A 22,881-nucleotide genomic window follows, 5' to 3' on the forward strand; every position below is an offset into this window, starting at 1 on the left:
ACATGATTTTAATGATAAAGAACCAGAGAGTAAAGAGGGTGAAAATAAAGTAATTTAAGAAAAACTAGGAGGGAACCAATCAAAAGGAGATATTTAGGATTGTTAGATGTGTAAACGTGTGTTCTTGGTTCGTAAACTGTACTTTCTGGATCATAATCAGTGATGGAAAGCGCCATTTCCACCCAAAATACCAGAAACTACCTCTGAAGGAACTAAAGGTTTCTTCACACTGTTGGTTTTCTGTGTTTTAAAGTGATTCCCTCCTTAAAAGAGGTTCTACAGGTTTGGGTCTTTCAGTCGGAACATGAACAAAGATTCAGGTCGCACTGTGTGAGTGAAGAAACTTTTAAGATATCCAGAACTTCCAACTTTGGCGTTTGTCAAAGCAGCAGAGCTTCAGAGGAAATAAACAGCTTCTGTTTGTGTCGTATGAACTGATTCTACTGGTTCAGGAATCTAAAACCAGCGGTGTTTGAATGTCAGTAGTCTGTAGCGAACATTTTAAAGACGAGCTACGAGCTTCCTCCTGATCAAAACACGTCTTTTACACGTCGTTAGCTCGAGTTGCAGCAATTTACAGATTAGCTTCACTGGTAGCTAGCAGTGGAGAGCTACTTTAGTCTGTTAAACTCATGAAAGTTGGTGTGTTTCACATCTTTTTACCAGCAGAGCAGTGAAACCTCTGGACTCTCCTAGACGGTTTAGTAGTTTGGTTTCAGACTTGGTTTATTCCTGCTGTTAGTCTGTTTGGATCCAGATAATGGGGCTATTTTCAGACTTAGTAGGGGATTGTTTAACGCTAATTTTGGACCCTGTTTGGAACCTGGGCTTAGCTGGTTTTAGGACTACTTTAGTCATTTTAGGATTGGATTAGTTCTGTTTTTGAGTGTCCTTTGACTTGAATTTGGGCCTTGTTTTGAGCCTGGTTTTAGACTTGGTTTAGAACTGATATAGGAGTGTTTCTAGACTGGTTCTGGACTCTTCTAGACTGGTTTACTAGTTTAGTTTCAGGCTTTTTTAACTACTGTTTTTAGTCTGTTTTGGATCCAGATATTGTGGCTATTTTCAGTTAGAACGGGGTTGTTTAAAGCTAGTTTTGAACCTGTTGCAGGGCAGTGAGGTGCGAGCTGCAGGAAGTTAGAGTTAGGGAGGATTCCCACAGTGATCCTCTGAGTTCACTCACTGACCCACTCACCTCCATCAGAACTGGGTCAGAGTTGATCTGAGTCAGCGATGCTTCACCTCACACCACCTCAGCAGTTACAGACCAACAGAGTTATTAAATATATAAGTCAGTTAAACACCAGTAGATTATTTTCAGAATGGTTTCAAATCTGGTTTCAGACTTGGTTTAGAACTGGTACAGGATTGTGTTTAGACTGGTGTCAGACTAGTTTTGGACTGGTTTATGATTTGGTTTAGCCCTGTTTTCAGACTGGCTTCAGACTAGGTTTAGAACTGGTTTTTGAGCATTCTCTCTGTCTCTTCATTTAATCCCAAACTAACTGTGTGAGGTTGAGATCAGGATTTGTTTCTAGACTTGGTTTCAGACTTTGTTCAGGACTTTTTTTTCTCCGATTGTTTTCAGGACTGGTTTTGGACCATGACTTCAAATCTGGTTTCAGATTTGTATTAGGACAGCTAAAATACCGATTTTGCACCCTGTTTAGGTTTGTCTTTTGTCTAGTTTCAGACGTGGTTTGGGATTACTTTCACGATGGTTTCTAACCTGGTTTCAGACTTTGTTTAGAACTGGTTTAGGAGTGTTTTTAGACTGGTTTCTAACAGGTGTCAGATTGGTTTAGGACCTGATTTTAAAGCTGGTTTACGACTTGGTCTAGCCCTGTTCTTAGACTAGTTTCAGACTGGGTTTACACTGGTTTTTGAGGACTGGTTTTGGACCTGATTTTAGAGCTGCTTTCAGTCTAGTATCAGGAAGGTTTATAGTACTGATTTAGTTCTGTTTTGGACCTGGTTTTGGTCTCATTTTCGGCTTCTGTTGGGTTTCTATAATTTTACCTGGATGAGCTGCTGCTAGTGCTCAGATTTGGTCTATTAACTGTTCATCACTGATTAAGTGTTGTGTGTTTTATTGAATCACACCAGAAGATTTACCAGAAAACTAGAATTTACCAGAAGCCAGTTGTTTCCTTCGGCCTACAGACTCTGGAGTCTTAAGGAGGATCTGACAGCAGCAGCGCTGTTCGTTCTGTGAAAGTGAAAGCTGATATTCCGCTGGCTCACAGTTTCAGCTCCGTACTGGGTGAACCTCTGTAATCCCATTAAAGCTGCCTGGCTGTGTGTCTGTGTGCACGGATTGGCCTACAACGTAAAGTGGCTTAAGGCCTGGATCCACATAAACAGAGCAGCATTAAGGTTATGGAGCCAGGTGGAGGACTGAAGCCGATCAGCACGAGAGCCTCACCTGAGGTGACTCGGAAACAGCAAACGCTCAGCTGGACAGTTAGCCACATGCTAATGCTAATGGACAGTGGGTCAGTGTAAACAAAGAGCTCAGAGATTATAAAGGTTTAAAATAAGCAGAGTGACTGAACAACATCACATCTTTATTGATTCCTTCCATTTCAAGTTGAATAAAAGTCACATCAGACGAAAGGTTTTAAGGAAAAACACACATTAGTTTGGTTCTACAGAATTATACCACTCAAAATACTACTTTATGTGCAAATACTTAAAGGTTTTAGTGTTTATTACACTAAATAAAATGATACTTTCTGTCCAAGTAGTTATGTTTTTGAATTTTTTTCCATCCAAAACACTACTTTCCATAAAAATGATTTGTTTTAAAAGTTTAATCAACTAAAACACTATTTTCTGTCCAAATATTTATTACTCCACCCAGGGGTGGATCCAGGTTAATGTTAGTGGCACAGGGGGCACAGCAGATATTTTTGGAGGGCCATCGAAAAGTTGTCAGAAAAAATGAAAGCTGCTTCCGACCTCTGGCTTTTACAAAGTGTTTTCCATGTTTGTTTTTGTCTCTTTAACCCAGTAGGAAAGCTGTATATGACCTTTTCATTTTGGACTGTTAACATTAAATTCTGATGGACTTGTTTCCTTGTTTCTGTGAATTCCAGCATCATCAGCTGCAGCATCTGCCTGTTATGTAAAACTGTTAGCTCAACCACAGAATGCTGAGGGCAGTAAAGAGACAAATATTGTGCAAGAACAGCTCTATATACAACCCTGTTAGTTTCCACTTCTTAGAATGTTTACTGACAATTATCACACCTAAAATGAGAAATAATATTCTGTACTTTTAGCAGCTAGTTCTCAGCTGTAACCATAAACATCACAGGGTTCTGTATGCTAATCAGTCTAAATCAAAATGAATTCTACCCAATACACAGTGAACAACAACAATCTGTGGTAAAATAATCTGAAATGTTCTGTGCAGGAATGTACATTTTAAAATACAGTAAGCAGCACTCTGTACATTTAACAGTAAACCTGAGAACAATAATAAACAGTAGCAATGCTCCATATTCTTAAATCATTTAGTAGTTCACAGCTCAGCAAACATCACAGTTTTCTGCATAGAAATCACAAAAAGCTGCTCTCAGTAATCTTCCACAGTGAGCAGATGTTCTTGTGTTGCAGGTCCATGGTCCAGATGTGGACATCGAACAGGCCGGGGGGGGGGGGGGGGGGGGGGGGGGACTTCCTACAGCACCTCTTCTTTTTGCCTTCTACATATGGGGGCAGCAGCTTAAGATGAAATATGAAAACTTTGTTCAAACAGGTCAGACCTCAGCATTATCTCATGGAGGTACTTCATGTTGATCATGCTTTACATTGTAAAGTAGCCTAAATATTAACTGGCTGTTTGACTGTGCAGTTGTTTTATCCACACACAGCCTAAATGTCTGCATCCATATCATGTCCTGTTAAATAATTAAGACTATTTAAACTAACACAGACTTCAACACTCCACAGATTGATCCAAATGGTAGTTTAAGTTTACTGAAACATGTCACTGATCTAGGATGAAGAGGATGAAACTGTGTCTGCTGCCTTTACAGAGGGGGATCCAGAAAGGCATACAGAGGATGTTACTGATAGTTCTCTTCTCATTCAGATTTTGGGTGGAATATAGAGTGTGACATTTAGCCTACACTGAAGTGTTGCACATTCTCATCTTTTTTAACAGAGCATGGCTGGACAGCAGCAGGATGGTTCCTCAGCTTCCACTGCACAGACTGACACAGTGAGATGGATGTTCAGGAAACACCAGAGCTTCATTCTGTGGAATTCATGTGCAACTGTATAATTGAATGTCCTCTATGTATTCCCAGTTATCAGTAAAACAGATTTACAAACTGCATTTGCTGAGAAAAATCCAAAAAACAGATTAGGAGGGCAGATCTGGAAATTGAAATACTGGAGCACAAGTTAGAGGTGGTGATGGTCACAGGTGAATTATGTTAACTACTGGAACATGAACTGAACTATCTCTTTATTTGTAGGAAATAAAGAAGAGCAAATGAAATGTGTATCATGTCTTTATTTGCTGTGGTGGTGATGATGGAGACTTAAACTCTAAAGTGATTATTGCATACGGTGTCTCTGACTGCTCTGCTGTCCTGGATAGCTGCAGGTGGATGGGCTCATCATCTGGGTCTTCAGTTTGTAGGGCAGGCTGTTGCTCTCCTCTAATAGTGGTAATATTATGAAGAACAACACATGCCACAGTAATATCACAGGCCCTCTCAGGGGTCACCCTGAGGAGACGTAGGCTCTGGAAACGGGCTTTCAGCAGGCCTATGGTCATCTCCACCCGGGCTCTGGTCCTGCAGTGAGCCCGGTTGAAGTTCTGTTGGGGGCCTGGTTCAGGGTCAGGGTATGAGGTCATCAGCCTGGGTTGTCATGGTAACCCCTGTCACCCAGCAGAAGGCCATCAAACTCTCCTGTAATGTATAGTGGATACATCAGAGCATATTAAAGGAGGGAGACAAGAGAATTCTATTGTGAAAATCTTTATGCTGCTGACCACGCTGCAGTCTGTTGCTCAGGTTAGACTCTCCATAAATCCTGGAGTCATGAACAGACCCAGACCACGTGGCCTCCACATTAGAAATGATGTATGCAGCATCACATATGATCTGGACAGTGCAGAGAATGACAGATGTTGAACTATGATGCAGTCTTTAACATTTAGAAACAGTAGTCAGTCTACCTGTAGCCTACCTGCACATTTATGCTGTGAATGGACTTCCTGTTCATGATGTGAGGGAGCTGTGATGGGGATGTGTGTGCATCTATGCAGCCAATCACACTGGGAAATCCTAAAAGAAATTAAAATGACTAATCCCAGTCAGAGGCTGCAGCACAATGTCATTAACAGAATATGATTTAAAATGAATTTAACAGATCTCTACATCATTCACCTGCAATCCCATGCACAATGAGTAAAAGTCGTTTCAGAGCCAGGAAAACTTTTCTGACTGTCCTCCATACAGTTGTTTTACTCTGCATCTCTGACATCATATAAAAACTTTCATTTGCAAAGAACCGCAGCGCAACACACAATATCTGCTGGATGTGAGAGCATGACTGGTTGGTAATGTAAATGTAAGGACGGATTAGGATGTTTATGTAGATGATGGACTTGAAACGATTATGAAACGGTACCGCTCAAAGAGATAATTGTCCAGAAATGCGAGAACATTTATGCTCGGTCTGATAACAATCTACCGACGAATATTTAATTATCTGTGCAGTAATGCTGCTCCTTTATCCACTGGATCGTTAATAAAAGCTGTTCTACGCCAAAACTCGCTCGCTTACTGACTGAATGAATGAGGAAATGGAACAGTGTGTGGCTGAAAGAGGGCGGAGATGGAGAGAAACTGGAGGTTTTCTCAGATAAACCTGCTGGTGACCAGGTTAGAGTCATAGAGTCTGTTACTGCGGTAACTGACCGAGAGTTGAAGTTACCCCTCTTTGTGAAACAGGCTACAGTTACCCCTCTGTCTCAGGGTTGAGTTACCTCGCTTTGTGAAACGGAAAACTCTGAGTTTCCCTCATTTCAGGGTTAACAAACTCAGAGTTTTCACTAAACCTGCTTCATGAAACAGGCTCCTGGTCCCTCTATGTCACATGTGTCAAACTTAAGGCCGTGGACCATATCCGGGCCGTAATACAATTATATCCGGCCCACAAGATCATTTTCCATTGATCTGTTATTATTGTTATTAATGGCCCGATCACATGAAGCGCTGATAACACACAAACTACAGATCCCATAATGCAGTGCAACAGCTGCCTCGCCCAATGAATGGTTAGCTGGGAACATTTCCACGTCATTTAAGTCAAGTGTCTGTTATTGTCTGCAACCCTACTGTAACGTCAAAGCTAGCCCTTAATGGTGAAAAGAAAAGTTGATTCTGAAAACAGAACCTTTCAAAGCGATGGGAGGCTGAGTTTATGTATGTCGACATTGCCGGTAAATCCGTGTGTCTTATTTGTGGAGCTAATGTGGCTGTAATTAAGGAGTTTAATCTAAGATGGCACTTTGAGACAAAACATCAGGACAAGCTGAAAAACCTGCATGCAGACCAGAAGCTACAGAAAGTAGAAGAGTTAAAGAAGAATGTGACATCCCAGCAGACGTTTTCCACCAGAGCGGAAACACAAAGTGAAGCTGCTGTGAAAGCAAGCTTTATTGTGGCAGAAGAGAGAGCCGAACCAGGCCATTTACCGAGGGGGAGTTTCTGAAGAACTGTATGCTGAAGGTGTCCACACAAAGAGCAGATGGTGGCAAATGTAAGCCTGAGTAGAAATACAGCTGCTGATCGGGTTTGTCAGACGGACACTGATTTAAGAACACGGTTGACTGAAAGAAGCAAAGAGTTCATTGCTGTTGATGAAAGTCCTGACATGACGGACACTGCACAGCTAGCCGTCTTCATCCGTGGAGTGGACTCCGATTTGAGCGTTACAGAGGAAATGTTGGACATTAAATCGATGCACGGGAAAAGACATTTTTGAAAACGGATGTCCAAGTGTAACCGACATGAAACTGCCCTGGGACAAACCTGTTGGACTTCCAACAGACGGAGCAGCGGTGATGTGCAGTGAAAAAAGTGGGGAGGATGCGAGTAAAGATGCAGGAGGAGAAGTGTACTGGTGAGTAGACAGCATATCACTGCATCATCCACCAGGAAACACTGTGTGCTAAAGTGTTAATGGAACATTTAATGAGCAAACCGTAAACTTTATCCGAGCTAAAGGTTTGAACCACCGGCAATTTCAGTCTTTTTTGTGAGAAATAGATCAGAATTTGCCCACATTCCTTATCGTACAGAGGTGTGTTGGCTGAATCCAGGAAAGATTCTCAGTAGAGTTCTTGAGCTACACAAGGAATTTTTATCATTTTGACAAGAGACATTTTGATAGAGAACACAGTATTTGAAGTTATATAAAGTTTAAGTTTATTTATTGTGGAATAATATTCCTGCCTCTTTTTATTCCTATTCATGTTCCAAAAACATTTACTTTCAGTGTGTTCAATAAATGTTTATCCTGTTCGGCCCACGACCTAAAGTGTGCTTTGAGTTTGACACCCCTGCTCTGTGTCGTGTGTTTGTCGCCTTTATCAACAGATTCTGGTTCAAACTGGATCAAACCTCCACATTTATCTAACAGCATCAGTTTCCATGTTCTCTTAGCTGGCAGACGAGCGGTTTAATAAAACCACCAGCAGTTAGTGATGTTGCTCAACACTCAGATCAACATCTCCACAGAAATCTGATAACGAGTTTTTCATGTTTGCGTCTTCAACCAGCTGCAGGTTTTATTCATCCAGGAGTTAAAGGAGCTGAAGGACAGAAAACAAAAGAATAAAGTTCAATATTATTGATTATTCAAGCTTTTATCATTTGAGGCAACTTGCCAAAGTGAAGCTTTTTGTTTTATCTCCTCACAACTTTGAAATTTTGATCCACGCTTTTATTACCACTCTTTCAGATTATTGCAATGTTCTTTACTCAGGACTCAGAAAAACCTCACTGTCCAGACTGCAGCTGGTTCAGAACGCTGCCGCTTGCCTTTTAACAGGATCACGGAAATTTAATCACATAACTCCCATCCTCCAATCCCTCCACTGGCTCTCTGTGCACCTCCGTATTGATTTTAAACGTCTTTTATTTGTATTTAAATGCCTTCATGGTTTGCCCCCCTGTACCTGTGTGGTCTGCTGGTTCCCTACAACCCGTCTGGCTCACTGAGGTCGGCAGATCAAGCTTCACTGGTGGTGCCAAAGACCAGAAAGAATCTTAGAGGTCATCGTGTTTTTTCTGTGGCTGCTCCTAAACTGTGGAATGAGCTCCCACTAAATATCAGACTGGCTGATTCTCTCCTGACTTTTAAAAACATATAATTTTTTTTAAACTTGGCCTATGGCTCAGCTTAGAGCTGACTTTTACTGTGCAACCTGTGTTTTATGTCATATTTTTATAATCACACTATTTTATTTGTATTTTATTTATTGTTTATTTTGTTTTAATGTGTACAGCACTTTGGCTAAAGCGAGCAGAGGTCCAGGCTACAGCTAGCAGAGGTCCAGGCTAAAGCTGACAGAGGTCCAGGCTAAAGCTAGCAGAGGTCCAGGCTAAAGTTAGTTGTATAGCTCTGCTAACATGTAGAGCAGCAGAGAGCAGGAGGTTTATTTTCAGAAGCAGAATTATTTCTTCATTGTAGATTTTAAAGTCTGTAGAAGCAGAAAACTATGCAGTTGTTGGTTGTAAAAGCAAACAGAGGACTGAGCTGGAGGCCATCTTTCTGTTGTTCTGTGTCTTGTTTTAGTCATTTTGTGTGTGAGTCTTCATCAGTCAGCTGTTTGGTTTATAAAATATGTGAAAAGGGTGAAAAATCTGAATTTCCTGAAGTCCAAGACAACAAAAGTGTGTTTTGTCCAAAGATGTTGAGTTTAGTGTCACAGAGGAGGAAAGAAAGCAGAACATATTCACATTTAAGAAGCTGCAGTCACAGAATTTAGATTTTTATGATTTAAAAATGCTCAAATCCATGAATTAATTATTCTAATAGTTACCAACTGTGCAGCCATGTTTAGGTGTGTGGACCAAATGTTTGATGTTTCTGCTGATTGTCGTGTTTTAATCTGTATTTCTGATCTCTATTTTCAGGAAATTCTACCTGATAAGATGATTTCCTCTTCTCAGCTTTTAGCTCTGCAGCAGCACCGAGGACATCTGAAGCTTTACTGTCCATCAACACTGCACAAAATGTAGGATTTTAACAGTTTCAGCTGCATTTTTAGTGTTATTTTACAGATGTTCCCTGTTTTGATCATTTAGATCTAAAATATTAGTAAAATGAAAGCAGAGAATGCAACGTTTCACCATGAAATCACCTATTTTACTGGATTTAAATCAGCAAACGTCATCGTTTCACAAACTTTCTGCCAGATTTCACTCTTTAAGTTGTTATTTTTTTAATTTTTCTTCTGAAATGAAGACCTTCAGTGTTTGTTTGTGGTTTCTGCAGGATCTTTGCTGTAAAATGTTTCCTTAAAGCAGCAGCAGGAGGCTGAACCCACTCTGGTCTGATAAAGACGTTAAAGGAGGAAATAAGTTCAGTCTGCAGCCGCCGACATGGACCTCAGAGCTCTGACGCTGTTTGTGGGTTTGTGCAGCTCAGGTAGGACCTTATTTACTGACGGACACGTTTACACTTTGATTCTCCAAGCTCTGAACTGATGCATCCACCACAAATACTGAAAGGAACACAGAATACAGAAAGAAAAGCTCACTGGTGTGTTCAAGGCTGCAGCTTTGAGAGGAAATCTCACCTTCAAACATGAAATTTAACACTTTCTGAGTCATTTTTATGAACTAATATGTTCATTTTCTGTGCAAATTTACTATTAAAATATCTTTATTTATTTAAAAAACAACACATGGCTCAAGTTTTGTAAGAAATATGGCCGTCAAACTATTAGTTTAATGCAATATGGATCATTTTTCTGCACCAATTTGTTTGTTGTTTGCAGCAATTTGCTGTTAAAATGTCTTTATTAATGAAAAATAACATAAGACTGCATAATTTGTAGGAATCTGAGCGCAAAATTATTCTTTGCTGCTTTCTAGGTGAATTTTCTGCATCTATTTGTTCATTTTCTGTGCAAATTTACTGTTAAAACGTCTTTATTTATGAAAAAACTACACATGGCTGCAGGATTTGTTGGACTTTCAGCATCAAACTGTTAATTTCATGCATTCTAGTGACTTTTTCTTCACCAATTTGCTGTTAAAATGTCTATTAATGAAAAAACACACAAAAATGGAGCTGAATAGAAAATGCTCTGGAATCAGGCATTCTGCAGCATGTTTTACTCTGAGGTGATCAGAAAACTTTGTTGCACAGTTTGCACTCAACCAGCTTTTATCCAAGCTGCCATCTGGACGTTTTTTTCAAAGAAAACTTTGCGCCCACCAAGCTCAATGCGTCTCGTCTTCCTTCACTCTTCATGAAGCTTTATTATGTGCTGACGTCACTCCTGTGGATCTTCTTCACTGGAAACAGATTTTAGGTTCATTAGCGCCACCTACTGGACTGAAGTGTTCATCAGAGTTACTGGTGTGACAGAAATTAGGGAACTGAGAAAGGTGTGATGAAAAGGGTTGTTTTTAATGCTTTTTTCTGCAATTGATTGATGTGAATGAACACGTTAAAGTCCCAGCCCTAAAATAGATAAATACAGATATATGCACTTAGATGTTGACTGTAAAAAGAAGAAAACTAAAGTTCTTCATTTTCTTTTGAACTCTATTTAGATATATAGCAATAAATCTAATTATTTTCCTGATCTTTGTCATTATTTGAATCAAAGTTTGTATTTTAGGGCTGATCGCTGCTATTTTACTGATTTTCATTGTTTTGATAAATTCCTGGGAGTCTTATTTTGAAAGCCTCCACTTCCTGTCCCATCAGCGAGTCCTGCTGAGGTCCGGCTGGTCGGAGGTCCGAGTCCCTGTTCTGGCAGACTGGAGCAGCAGCGTCAGTCGGACTGGGAACCAGTGAGGGACCAGAACCTGGACTGGAACCTGACGGCAGCAGATCAGGTCTGCAGGAGGATCAGCTGTGGTTCTGTGGTTTCACTCAGGAGAACTCTGGACCAGGAACCTCCACAAGACTTGGTCACCAGAGATGAGTCCAGAGCTGAAGGAACTCCAGAACGGCCCCCCTTCAGAGTGGAGATCAGCTGCTCAGGTGAGGAGGAACCACTAAGAATAATAATCATAATTAAAGTCACAAGCGGCGTCAAAAGGCCCTCGCCAGCCGCCGACCTGACCCGCCCCGTTTTTCTCTGGTGAGCGTACATCAAAATTTCATCAAAATATTTACAAATGTGCAAACAGCAGCAAACAGGAGCCATGCTCATTCATTGCTGCATTATGACAATGTGTGACATGTTGGCCATCGCCATGACAACACCATCCAAAATACTGCATGGATACCATTGATGTTTTTGACCTGCATGTGTGTCACAATTTATGTGTCAAATTTGGGACGTTGCCACGCGGAAATCGTGAAATGAAATTTTACGATTTGAATAACTTTTAATTACCTACTTGTGTAGATGGTGTCCACCAAATTTCAGCACATTTGGAGAAGCGCTCGATCAAAACGAACATTTTGTTAAACGTCCTCAAAAACGCTGACTCCGCATTTTTGAAATTTCAATCCTAAATAGCTGCCTTCCTGTTTGTCTGAGGGCAGGGTCATAATAATATTTTATTATTTTATTATTTTATTTACTATTTGTAAAGACAACAGATTTTTGACATGGATGTTATTGACAGATTATTTAAGGTTTTTTGTTTGTTTACAGTCAACACCCAAGCTAGTATTTTTTCTGTTTTTTAATTTGCAGTATATTATTTATAATTTAGCAGATAAGAGAAAATTTATAAAAATAAAATCACAATATTCAGACACATCAGGAAATGATTAAAAAAGTGTTGATCAGTGTTTCCTCAAACGTCATGACAGGAAAAAATGAAAAATATGAATAAATTATTCCAAAAATATTCAGATAAAAACAGTTGAAATGCTGTAATTTTTACAGTGTGAATCAGCTCCGACACAGGAATGTTGTAATGATGTAATTTGTCCAAAAATTGAACCTTCTGATCTTCTATCTCCTCCTGCAGACTCTGTGAGGCTGGAGAACGGGACTGACCGGTGTTCAGGTAGACTGCAGGTGAAGAGGAACCAGGTGTGGTCCTCAGTGTGTTCAGATGGATTTGACCAGCAGGATGCTGAGGTGGTCTGCAGGGAGCTGGGCTGTGGTTCTCCTTCAGGGTTTAAGGAGGAACTCTATGGAGAAGCTCCAGAGTGGATCCCAGAGTTCCGGTGTGGAGGCCATGAGTCTGCTCTGCTGCACTGTGAGCGCTCAGATAGAGACACCTGCTCACCTGGAACCACCGTCACACTCACCTGCTCAGGTAGGAGGAAACATCTCCAGCAGCACAGTTTGAACTTCAAATCCTGGTTGTGTTTGTTTATCCTGTGCTGTTGTTTCCACTCAGATCCAGGTAGAGTCCGGTTGGTCGGAGGATCCGGCCGGTGTGACGGCACTGTGGAGCTGAGAGACTGGGGTGAATGGAGACCAGTGGACGATCCGAATGTGGACCTGAGGTCTGTCAGCGACGTGTGTGGAGACCTGGACTGTGGATCTCCAGTTTCAATCAGGAGAAGAGAGACGGGTTCAAAAGACACCTGGGGATTAGACCCTCACAGCCCTCATTTGAAACCTAAAACCTCCTCTGGTGTCATAGAGATCACCTGCTCAGGTAAAACCATTGTCGTGGTTTATCTTTGATGTGCAGGTATTGAATAAGATGTCCGGTGACACTGGGGAGTGAACGGACAGGCGGTGTAGGTTTGGAGAAATGAACGTGTCATCCGGAGGTCGACCGCCCCCCGCTACGTGTGCGTGTGAGGGGAGGAGGAGCAGTTCTCTCCCTGGCTGCTCAGCCTGTTTACAAAGAAGCCGAGGCAGAGGCACGAAGAACAAGGTGCATGATGCTTAATGCAGCGTTTAACCGACTAGTAAAATACTAAACATTTAATAAATGGGTAGGCGGTTAAACGATTAAACGACTAGTTGCGTACATCCCTAGTGGACTCCAACGGTGAAGGAGACCACCAGGCTGAAGGAGGACTTTCAGGCCTGGTTGGTATACGGGTCTAATGAAAAACAGCAGACAGGTACCTGGATGTTGGACTCCACCAGGGCTGTTCTTGTCTCTGATCCTGTTTGTGGTCTTCATGAAGTGGATCTCAAGGTCCAGCTGGGGTGAGGAGGGTGTCCGGTTTGGGGACCTCAGGATCACGTCTCTGCTTTATGTAGATGATGTGGTTCTGTTGGTTCATCAGACCTTCAGCAGCTCTGCAGCAGTTTGCAGCTGAATGTGAAGCGACTGGGATGTGAGTCAGCTCCTCCAAGTCTTCATCATGGTTCTCAGCTGGAAACTGGTGGATTGTTCCCTCCAGGTTGGAGGAGGTTCTGCCCCAAGTGAAGGACTTTAAGTATCCAGAAAACTTTTTTTTTTACATCCCAACTTTCCAACCCTCCACGTCTAGAAAACACTTCTTCCTGCATTAAACACCTGAACAGTCAACATGTAAATGAATCCTTTTATTTTGTGACTTTATGAGATTTTATCTGGAATTTTAACTAACAGGGAAAAATAATATAATTTAAATAAAAATAGACATCACAGATGAAAACTGTTCAAATGCTGTAATTTTCACCGTGTGAATCAGCACTGAGCACTGATGTTTTGGAGCAGAATCAGTAGTTTGGATGTAATTTGTCCAAAAATTGAACCTTCTGATCTTCTATCTCCTCCTGCAGACTCTGTGAGGCTGATGGGCAGGACTCACCGGTGTTCAGGTAGACTGCAGGTGAAGAGGAACCAGGTGTGGTCCTCAGTGTGTTCAGATGGATTTGACCAGCAGGATGCTGAGGTGGTCTGCAGGGAGCTGGGCTGTGGTTCTCCTTCAGGGTTTAAGGAGGAACTCTATGGAGAAGCTACAGAGTGGATCCCAGAGTTCCGGTGTGGAGGCCATGAGTCTGCTCTGCTGCACTGTGAGCGCTCAGATAGAGACACCTGCTCACCTGGAACCACCGTCACACTCACCTGCTCAGGTAAAGCTGCAGCCTTCATTTCAGTTTTTCTTCTTTTTCAGTCACTTTCTGTAATCAGTCTCTTTCTGTTCAGACTCTGATGATGTTCGGTTGGAGGGAGGAGCTAACCATTGTGCTGGTAGACTGGAGATGAAACATGATGGAGTCTGGAGAGTGATGAAAATCCAAAACCCCGTCTGGAACTTGAACTTGGCGGCTCTGATCTGTGGACGGCTGGACTGTGGTCCTGCACTCTCAGCAGTAAACAGACCAGAATATCCACATAAAGATGCTTGGTGGATCAGTCCCTACTGCCCTCTTTCTGGTCTGAAGGAATGTGTGACAGCGAATCATGAACAGATCTCTGACAGCTTGGAAGTCACCTGCTCAGGTAACACCAATAATCACAGCAGCAGTAGATTCCATTAGACATAAATGTCAGGTTCCACAGGGATCCTGAGAGAACAGAACTTTTCAGGTCCAGACTCTAATCCTCAGTTGGATTCAGGTCTGGACTCCAGAACTTCCTCCTTGTTGTCTTTACACCGTTTCTGAGTATCTTTGACTCGGGGTGCAATGGATTAAAAAACTCACGGTTTGGATCGTACCACGGTTTTGAGTCACGGATCGGATCAGTTCTTGGATCAGCTGTTTCAATGTCGCGGTGATCAGCGGTTGTTGAGCAGCCTTCGTCTTGGCTCCTGTCACTGACACATCCAGGTGATGTCGCTTCATATGGGTGGTCATGCTCGATGTGTTTCCTCTCATACGGCTTTCTCTGCCACAGTGCCTACACACCGTTATAGTTTAGTCCACCACCTTTCTTCCATCATCACTGTATTTTACAGGGAAGCCAAAATGCTCCTTTAGGGGCAACTTAAATGACGCAGAAGGTTTTTCAAGTTCCTCTGCTCCTCCGCTAGCCATGACTACCGCTGCACTCAACAAGTGTGGATCAAACATGCGCTCTCCACGTGACCACGTACAACTTTTTTCATCAACCAATCCGTGGACCAAGTGCGTTCTGAACCGTGGAGATTGATCCGTGATCCGTACCGATCACGGATCAACGATGATCTGTTGCACCACTATCTTTGTCTGTTTGCTTCGACTCATGGTCTGGATGGAAAACTGATCTTCTCCAAGTCTCAGTTCTCTTCAGACTGCATCAGGTTGTCCTCCAGGATTTCTCTAGACTTTGCTGCATTCATTTACCCTGTTCGCCAGTCTAGCCTTCTTTAACCCTTACCTCAGGTTAAATCTGGTCCAGCTCTCCGTTTAAAGGGTTAGATTCTATCTGCCTATTAGTATTCCACCTAACAGGTTTCAGCAGAATAATTAAGCTGGAGTCGAGAGACACTCGCCCAGGTTCTAACTGCCTTGCATCCGAACGTCTCACCCCTCTTATCTGATAAATGCTATCCCACCAAGCAGCCTTTCTAAGTAGTAGAATTGATCTATCATTCACATTCGTTATCGGTCAGCTTCTCTCTAAGGACTTGCCTGCACTTGGTGCTATTCCTGGGTTCGTTTTAGAGGTTTGGAAAGAACTAACCTCAGGGGTAATGTTTAAACACTCTCACTTTGGACTGAGCAACCTTTAAGAACCATTGGATTGAATGCACACAATCAACTTAACTTTTTACCACTATGCAGATTTTCAGTGGTTTATAATAATTTCATTAGGCTTCTCTTTAAATGCAATAGAGCGTTTTATTAAGCAAGTTTAGCAAGGGCACAGCATCAATTCATGATTAAACAATTAATTATTCCTGATTATTAAAAATGATACTAAAGTAATTAAATTGAGCGTACCTGACAATCTTCTCTAATCAGTAAATTTAGGAGAGAGAGCGAACAGCGTGGCCACTACCGTATCACTCGGTCTTGACTTGCGTCTGGGAGGAGTCCTCAGTTGTCCAGAGGACTCGGTACGATGTCTTCTTTGTGGACAAAAGGATCTTATCCCTCGGCAGGGGGGAGCGGAGGAATCCTGTAAGCCAATCGTGGTCTGGCAGTTATCTCTGGAATCGGCTGGAACGTTAGTGCTTACGCCCCGGCTGTCTTCTCTATGGTATGGTGGTGATGGAAAACCCTCGTCTGTTCAGGCTGTAGTGGGTCACTGGTCTCCCAGCCCCGGGGAGGGGAACAGCCCGGTGCTGTTGCCTCCTTTGCCTCTTCAGGTGTAGTCGGTTCTTCCCTCTATTGGTCTCTTCTGGATAACTGCAGAACCTCTTAGGACTCTCCGTTTGGCAGAGTGTGGTCTTCGCTTGTTGATCAAAGTCAGAAAAAGACTTTGCTTCCAATGATGTCCTCAGCGATCTCTGGAGCCTAAGTCCCGCGTCGTCTTCCCGTCTCTTGGGCAAAAGAGGAAGGTGAAGATTCTTCAGAACTCCGGCCAAGTTCCCTTTGCAGCTCTTCTGGCGGCTCCGGCGAACAACTCCCTAGTAATGTCTCTGCGCTCCCATTTTCATACTCTCTCCGGACACACAAAACTGGCTAGGTACGCCCTCTGACACCGTTTAACTTATGCAATCAACTTGTTATCACATACAGCAGTAATACAGAAGTCATGTTGTTACAGCAAATACACAGTGTCCACATTCTGTTTAACACACACACATTTCAGCCCACCCTTTTGGGTTTTTCCCAAACTTCCCTTTTTTCTAGGGAGGTTGCTGTGTCATTGTGGCTGCCGAGTCATGGTGACTGTTGTTTACTGCACTTCTGCTTTTTTAAGACTTACACACACAGAGCCTGTCAGGCCTGCACACACACATACAGAACCTAAACAAGGATTACTTTACACAGAATCACTTCTTAAATCATTCTTCTTGATCTTAAACATAACAAATCATCTGTATCATCACTTTAGTCAAATCAAATCAACATTCTAGAATATATATTGTTCAGCAAGCATAATTATGTGGTTAACTTATAATGTTTCTTTATTTGTCTGCTTCAAAACCTTTGGTACCTTAGGGCCATAATGAGCCTGAGTCCTCTCTGAGACCTCAACATCTGCATCTTACTTGACAACCCTCTCCCTTTACAAGCCTTCCAGGACCTGCTGCTGAGGAACATCATGATGCTGCCACCACCATGCTTCACATCATGATGCTGTCATATTTGTCTTGGTGGAGCAGAATCAGTAGTTTGGATGTAATTTGTCCAAATGTTGAACCTTCTGATCTTCTATCTCCTCCTGCAGACTCTGTGAGGCTGGTGGGCGGGACTCATCGGTGTTCAGGTAGACTGCAGGTGAAGAGGAACCAGGTGTGGTCCTCAGTGTGTTCAGATGGATTTGACCTGCAGGATGCTGAGGTGGTCTGCAGGGAGCTGGGCTGTGGTTCTCCTTCAGGGTTTAAGGAGGAACTCTATGGAGAAGCTCCAGAGTGGATCCCAGAGTTCCGGTGTGGAGGCCATGAGTCTGCTCTGCTGCACTGTGAGCGCTCAGATAGAGACACCTGCTCACCTGGAACCACCGTCACACTCACCTGCTCAGGTAAAGCTGCAGCTGGAATCACTCCCAGACAGCAGGTAACGTTCCCACAGCGTTGGAGAACGTTACCCACAAGTGTTCATGATTTTATGAAGAAAAAACTCATCAAATGTTCAGAGAATGTTCTCAGAAAGTTTACAGTGATGTTCCTGTAAAGAACAAAAAGTCTGAACGCAGCATTCAGAGGATGTTGTCAGAAACTCAGATCAGGTTCTCAAACCAATATTCAAAACGTTTTCCAGATGTTCTCCAGGCCTCAGATGATGTTCATAAAACGTTCCTGTAATGTGACATTATTAAAGGAGGAAGGTTTAGCTTGTATGTTGAGGGAACGTTCTTCTTTCAAACACTGATGATAACAAATGATGTCTTCAATGAAACATTCAGAAAATGTTTTTAAGGTGTTACCACCTCAGACGACAGAACGTTCTTTAAAAGATGTTTCCACAAAGGTGGAACGTTCTGTCTGCAAAGACTGTCTGTTGTCTGAGGTGTTGATGTCAGGATGCAGGAACGTTTTCTGAAGACGTTCTGAAGATGTTGTTGAGGGAACATGTTCTAGAATCTGTCAAACGTTTCCACAACGTTTGGAGAACGTTCAGTCTAACAATGTTCTCACCAAGACATCTTTAGTTCTACTTTTTAGAAGAACATTGTGGAAACAGAGAAAACGTTGTTCAGAACACATCAGTAGAACCTTCTCAGAGCTGCTCCTGTCTCCTCTCAGCTCCAGACCAAGTGAGGCTGGTGGGAAACAGAAGCACCTGTGCAGGTGAGCTGCAGATGAAGGTCCATGAAGAGTGGAGGCCTGTGGTGGACTGGTACTGGAACCAGAAGTGGACATCAGCAGCAGCAGCATCAGTGTGTTCTCAGCTCGGATGTGGTTCTATCGTGACTACAGATTTAGAGGAAATTGGATCAAGTAGACATGTGTGGTTTATCAAGTCCTCCTGCTTCCAGTCGACTCTTTCCCTTCAGGACTGTCTGCTTCTGAACGATGAGGCCAGAGACTCCGATAGTCTGCAGGTGATCTGTTCAGGTAACAACAGCTTCAGGTGTTTCCTCTGAAAGATGAACTAAGGAGCACAAATTCTGCTTCTTGGTTCCTTCTTTCCCTCAGTGTGCAGCTGCAGCAGCCACAAAGATCCACCATGGAGACATTATTTATTCAGATGACCATCATGAGTTAGTTTTTACTGTTTGACTGGAAATTATCTTTAATTTAATAAAACTCTGAAAATCTGTAAAGTAACAGTTTAAAAACATTTTATCAGAGATTTTCTTCCACTAACAGTAAATATCTGTAACAAAACATGTTTGTTATTAAAATACAGTAAAAAATATAAATTTAAAATGTAAAAATAAAAAATGTGATTTTACAGTCCAACTTTGCAAAAGAACAAAACAACATTTGTAAATATTTAGATGTTTTTATTGATGTTTTGTCCTGTTTTCTAGTTCTATACTTTTGTGATTCTAAAGATAAAATCTGTAATTTAACTAAACTGTGAAAATTTAAAAATATCAGTTAAAAGATAAATTTTCAGTCCTTCATTTTTTCTTTCAAATGATGGCAAACATCTGGAAAATACAGATTTTTTTTTAGGTTTATGGTCAAAAGCTGTTCATAAAAATACTGATTTTTAATGTGCACATTTTATTTCTAGTTATTTTCTGTAATTTAACAAAACTGAAAAAAGAGCATTTTATTACATTCTAAAAAAGTCTTAATGAACAGAATTTTTCTAAAAATCTCATCAAATGTCTGTAAAAGAATGAATTAGTGTTTATAAAAATCTACTTTTCAGTGAGATTTCATCTGTAATTGAAATAACAGTAATTCTTCACCAAATAACAGTTAAAACAGCTGATTTTTTACAGTGTAGATTAAGGAACCTCTGTGTTTCCAGATCTGCTGGTTCAACCAAACATCTCCGTGTCTTCGTCCCGTCTTGAAGTCCAGCAGCAGAAGGTTAGGGTCCTCTTGGGCTCCAACTTCAGCATCATCTGCTCCACCAGGCCTCAGTATCCAGGAGGTTCCTTCCAGCTCGTCTTCAACTCCTCCAGCTCAACGCTCAACTACGTCCTTCCAGCCGTCACACATTCGGCCGTTTTCCTGTTTCCTGCAGCAGAAGGCCTCCACAGAGGGACGTACACCTGTATTTACCACCTCTACGTCTTCTCCCATAACTTCTCCTCCACCAGCCGGCCCATCTATCTCATCCCCTCAGGTAGCTTCAGAGTCCAGGAGGGGAACACAAGTTCTACTTTCTGCTCAGACAGACCTCCTCAGGCTTATTGGTGTCTTAATTCCAGTACAAAGACAGACACTGTGGTGATTTTATTCATGCAGAGGCCAAACCTGGACTGCATTTTCTACAAATCTGTACTTGTTCCTCTTTTAACAGCAGTTTGTGAAAGAAATCTGATTCAGAAAGCTCAATTTTATCAACTCTAGCTGTCGACTTAGTCTCTTGTGCAGCGATCAACTGCTCCAAAAGCTCCTGCTACACTTTGAATGTGACCATGACACACTCCATACATGCAGCTTTATTTAGTCCACCTTTACTCACTTCGAATAACTTGTTTTAGCAGTTTTTTAACAGCTTTTAATATAAAAGAAAAATCTTTTCTGTTCATAGTAGCTTCCTAGTGCAGTGATAAAGGTAAAAAGATGGACTAAATCAAGCTAGAATCAAGCTAACAGTGTGTCACGGTCACATTCAGAGTGTAGCAGGAGCTCTGGGAGCAGTTTATCGCTGCACCAGGAGGCTACTTAGACAGCTAAAGTAGATTCATTTCAGGATGTATTTTGTAGTAAAAAGTGTCTGTTTTGGACTAAATGAAGCTAACTTGTGTGAGTGTGTCATGGCTACGTTTGAAGTGTAGCAGGAGCTCTGGGAGCAGTTTGTTGTTGCACCAGGAGGCTAATTCTAGAGCTAATCATTGAATTAGGTCAGTTTTTCATGTTTATAGTTACAACTTGAATCATATTTATTCCACAAACTCCTGGTAAAACGATAACAAGTGTAGATTTTAAAAAATTCTTAACAGCTTTGAAATGAAACTAACGACTAAACAGTCTGCCGAGTGTCAGGAGCAGAGATTTAACAGGTTTTCTGTTATTTTATTCTTTGTTTTAGCGTTATAAAGACACAGACAGGTTTGTTGGTGAAAGAGCATTCATTTATGGATTCATTTAGTCTTAAATTCTGTTAAAAAACTGCTGAAAACAAGTTGTTTGAAGGGAGGAAACGTGGACTAAACAAGCTAACTTGTGTGAGTGTGTCACGGTTGTGTCTGAAGTGTAGCAGGAGCTCTGGGAGCAGTTTATCGCTGCACAAGGAGGCTGCTAAAACTGAAGTTTGTCAACTTTCTGAATCCTACTTATTTCACAAAGACAGGAACCAAAACTGAAGCTACTTATCACGTTTAACTGCAACAATAATGTGTTTAATCCTAAAATAATGTCAGTAATAATGTGTTTTCTTCTGTTTTTCAGCTCCTCTGATGGATTTGATCATCAGACTTGTCGTCCACCTGCTGGTGATGGTTCTTCTCATCTCTGTCACCTGCTTCTACTCCAGAAAATAGTACGTATAATAAATGTTTAACAGAAACAGAAAACACTGTACGTAGAATAAATGTTTCATAGAAACAGAAAAGCTGTTTTAGTCTTTATCAGACTTGTTTTCTGTCTCATCTTTCCAGCTCTGTAGAAACCAGAAGCAGAAATGAAGAAACAAACGTCGTCGCTGAGCTCCAGTGATCCACGATTTACCAAGAAAAATCCAGAAAATGATCTGTCTGCTTTTGTCCGTGAAATAAACTTTCATCCAGAAGTGAAACAACAACAACTTCTACAGAAAACAACAATATTTCAGCTGATTTAAATCCAGGAAAAAATACAGTCAGGTTGTAAAAATACTGATTTTTAATGTGGACGTTATTCACAGTTTTGGCTTTTTATGCTTAACATGTAAATGAATTCTATTTTTAAGTGTTTTTAATGGATATTAACTGGAATTTAGCAAAACTTAGAAAATGTGTAAAATAACAACTAAAACACATCAAATGTTTTATTCCGTCATTGGTAATTTTCCTCAAAAATAAAGTAAAAATAGTCTAATTTTCCAGTCAAATATGAACATTATTTGCAGTTTTCATTTTAAACTTTTAATTTCTTTACAGTTCACATGTAAATTATTCACATTTTTTCAGTGATTTTAAAAGATATTATCTGTAATTGAAAAACAGTTAAAAAGTTTAAAAACATTTTTTCAGTTTTTAATACGCAGAATTTTTCTGATAAATGACAACACGTCTGTAAAATAATGAATGATTTCAAAGTGATTTTTTCTGATTTTAAATAGAATAAAATTGGTCTAATTTTATCGTCAAATATGAACGTTATTTGCAGTTTTCATCCTTTTTTAATTAATGCTTTTTTCCCCACAGTTAACATGTCAATTATCTTTTCAGAGATTTATCTGTAATTTCAACAAAATGTAGAAAATCTGTAAAATAATTGTTAAAATCATAGAATTTTTTAGTCCATCGGTGATTTTTCTGAAAAATGCAGTCAAATATCTGTAGTTTTTAAATACATTTAAATAAAATAAAATTAGTCTAATTTTACAGTCAAATATCAACATTATTTACAATTTTCACTCATTTATAAATAGTTTTTTTTACAGTTAACATGTAAATTACTAAAGTTTTTCAGTGATTTTATTAGATATTATCTGTAAATGAAGAAAAATGTGAACATCTGTGAAATCAGACAAAAAAAACTTCTTCAGTCCTTAATACGCCTATTTTTCTTCTGAATGGTAGCAAATGTTTGAAAAATGCAATTTTGTTGTGGCTTTATGTCCAAAAAAACAATCTAATCTTACAGTCAGATGTGGACGTTATTTAAGGTTTTCACCTGTTTTTGTTTCCAGAGTTAATGTGTAAATTATGACTTATTTTCAGAGATTTTACTGGATGATGGATGGATGGATGGATGGATGGATGAATAGATGGATGGATGGATGGATGAATAGATGGATGGATGGATGGATGAATGAATCGATGGATAGATGGATGAATCGATGGATGAATCGATGGATGGATGAATCGATGGATGGATGAATGAATCGATGGATGGATGGATGGATGAATCGATGGATGGATGGATGGATGAATGGATGGATGG

At 40.9% G+C, this 22,881-nt stretch overlaps 1 protein-coding gene across 1 annotated transcript; it reads left to right on the plus strand.

The window, feature by feature from the left end:
• The first annotated feature begins 9,493 nt into the window (after positions 1–9,493).
• Positions 9,494–21,732, plus strand: LOC127530225 (CD5 antigen-like). The gene is made up of 8 exons (XM_051958022.1): positions 9,494–9,681; positions 10,975–11,253; positions 12,198–12,491; positions 14,274–14,570; positions 17,391–17,684; positions 18,409–18,720; positions 19,592–19,912; positions 21,393–21,732. Exons 1-8 carry the CDS (start codon positions 9,636–9,638, stop codon positions 21,398–21,400), a joined length of 1,851 nt encoding a protein of 616 aa, XP_051813982.1. The 5' UTR covers positions 9,494–9,635; the 3' UTR covers positions 21,401–21,732.
• The last annotated feature ends 1,149 nt before the right edge of the window (positions 21,733–22,881 follow it).

Source organism: Acanthochromis polyacanthus, chromosome 13 (genome assembly GCF_021347895.1).
Source record: "Acanthochromis polyacanthus isolate Apoly-LR-REF ecotype Palm Island chromosome 13, KAUST_Apoly_ChrSc, whole genome shotgun sequence".
In the NCBI taxonomy this organism is placed as follows: Eukaryota; Metazoa; Chordata; class Actinopteri; family Pomacentridae; genus Acanthochromis; species Acanthochromis polyacanthus.

Coding starts and splice junctions, on each gene's coding strand:
- LOC127530225 (XM_051958022.1), top strand. CDS start 9,636: ATGGACCTCAGAGCTCTGACGCTGTTTGTGGGTTTGTGCAGCTCAG. Junction 14,571..17,390: donor CTTGGAAGTCACCTGCTCAG/GTAACACCAATA, acceptor CTCCTCCTGCAG/ACTCTGTGAGGCTGGTGGGC. Junction 18,721..19,591: donor TCTGCAGGTGATCTGTTCAG/GTAACAACAGCT, acceptor CTGTGTTTCCAG/ATCTGCTGGTTCAACCAAAC.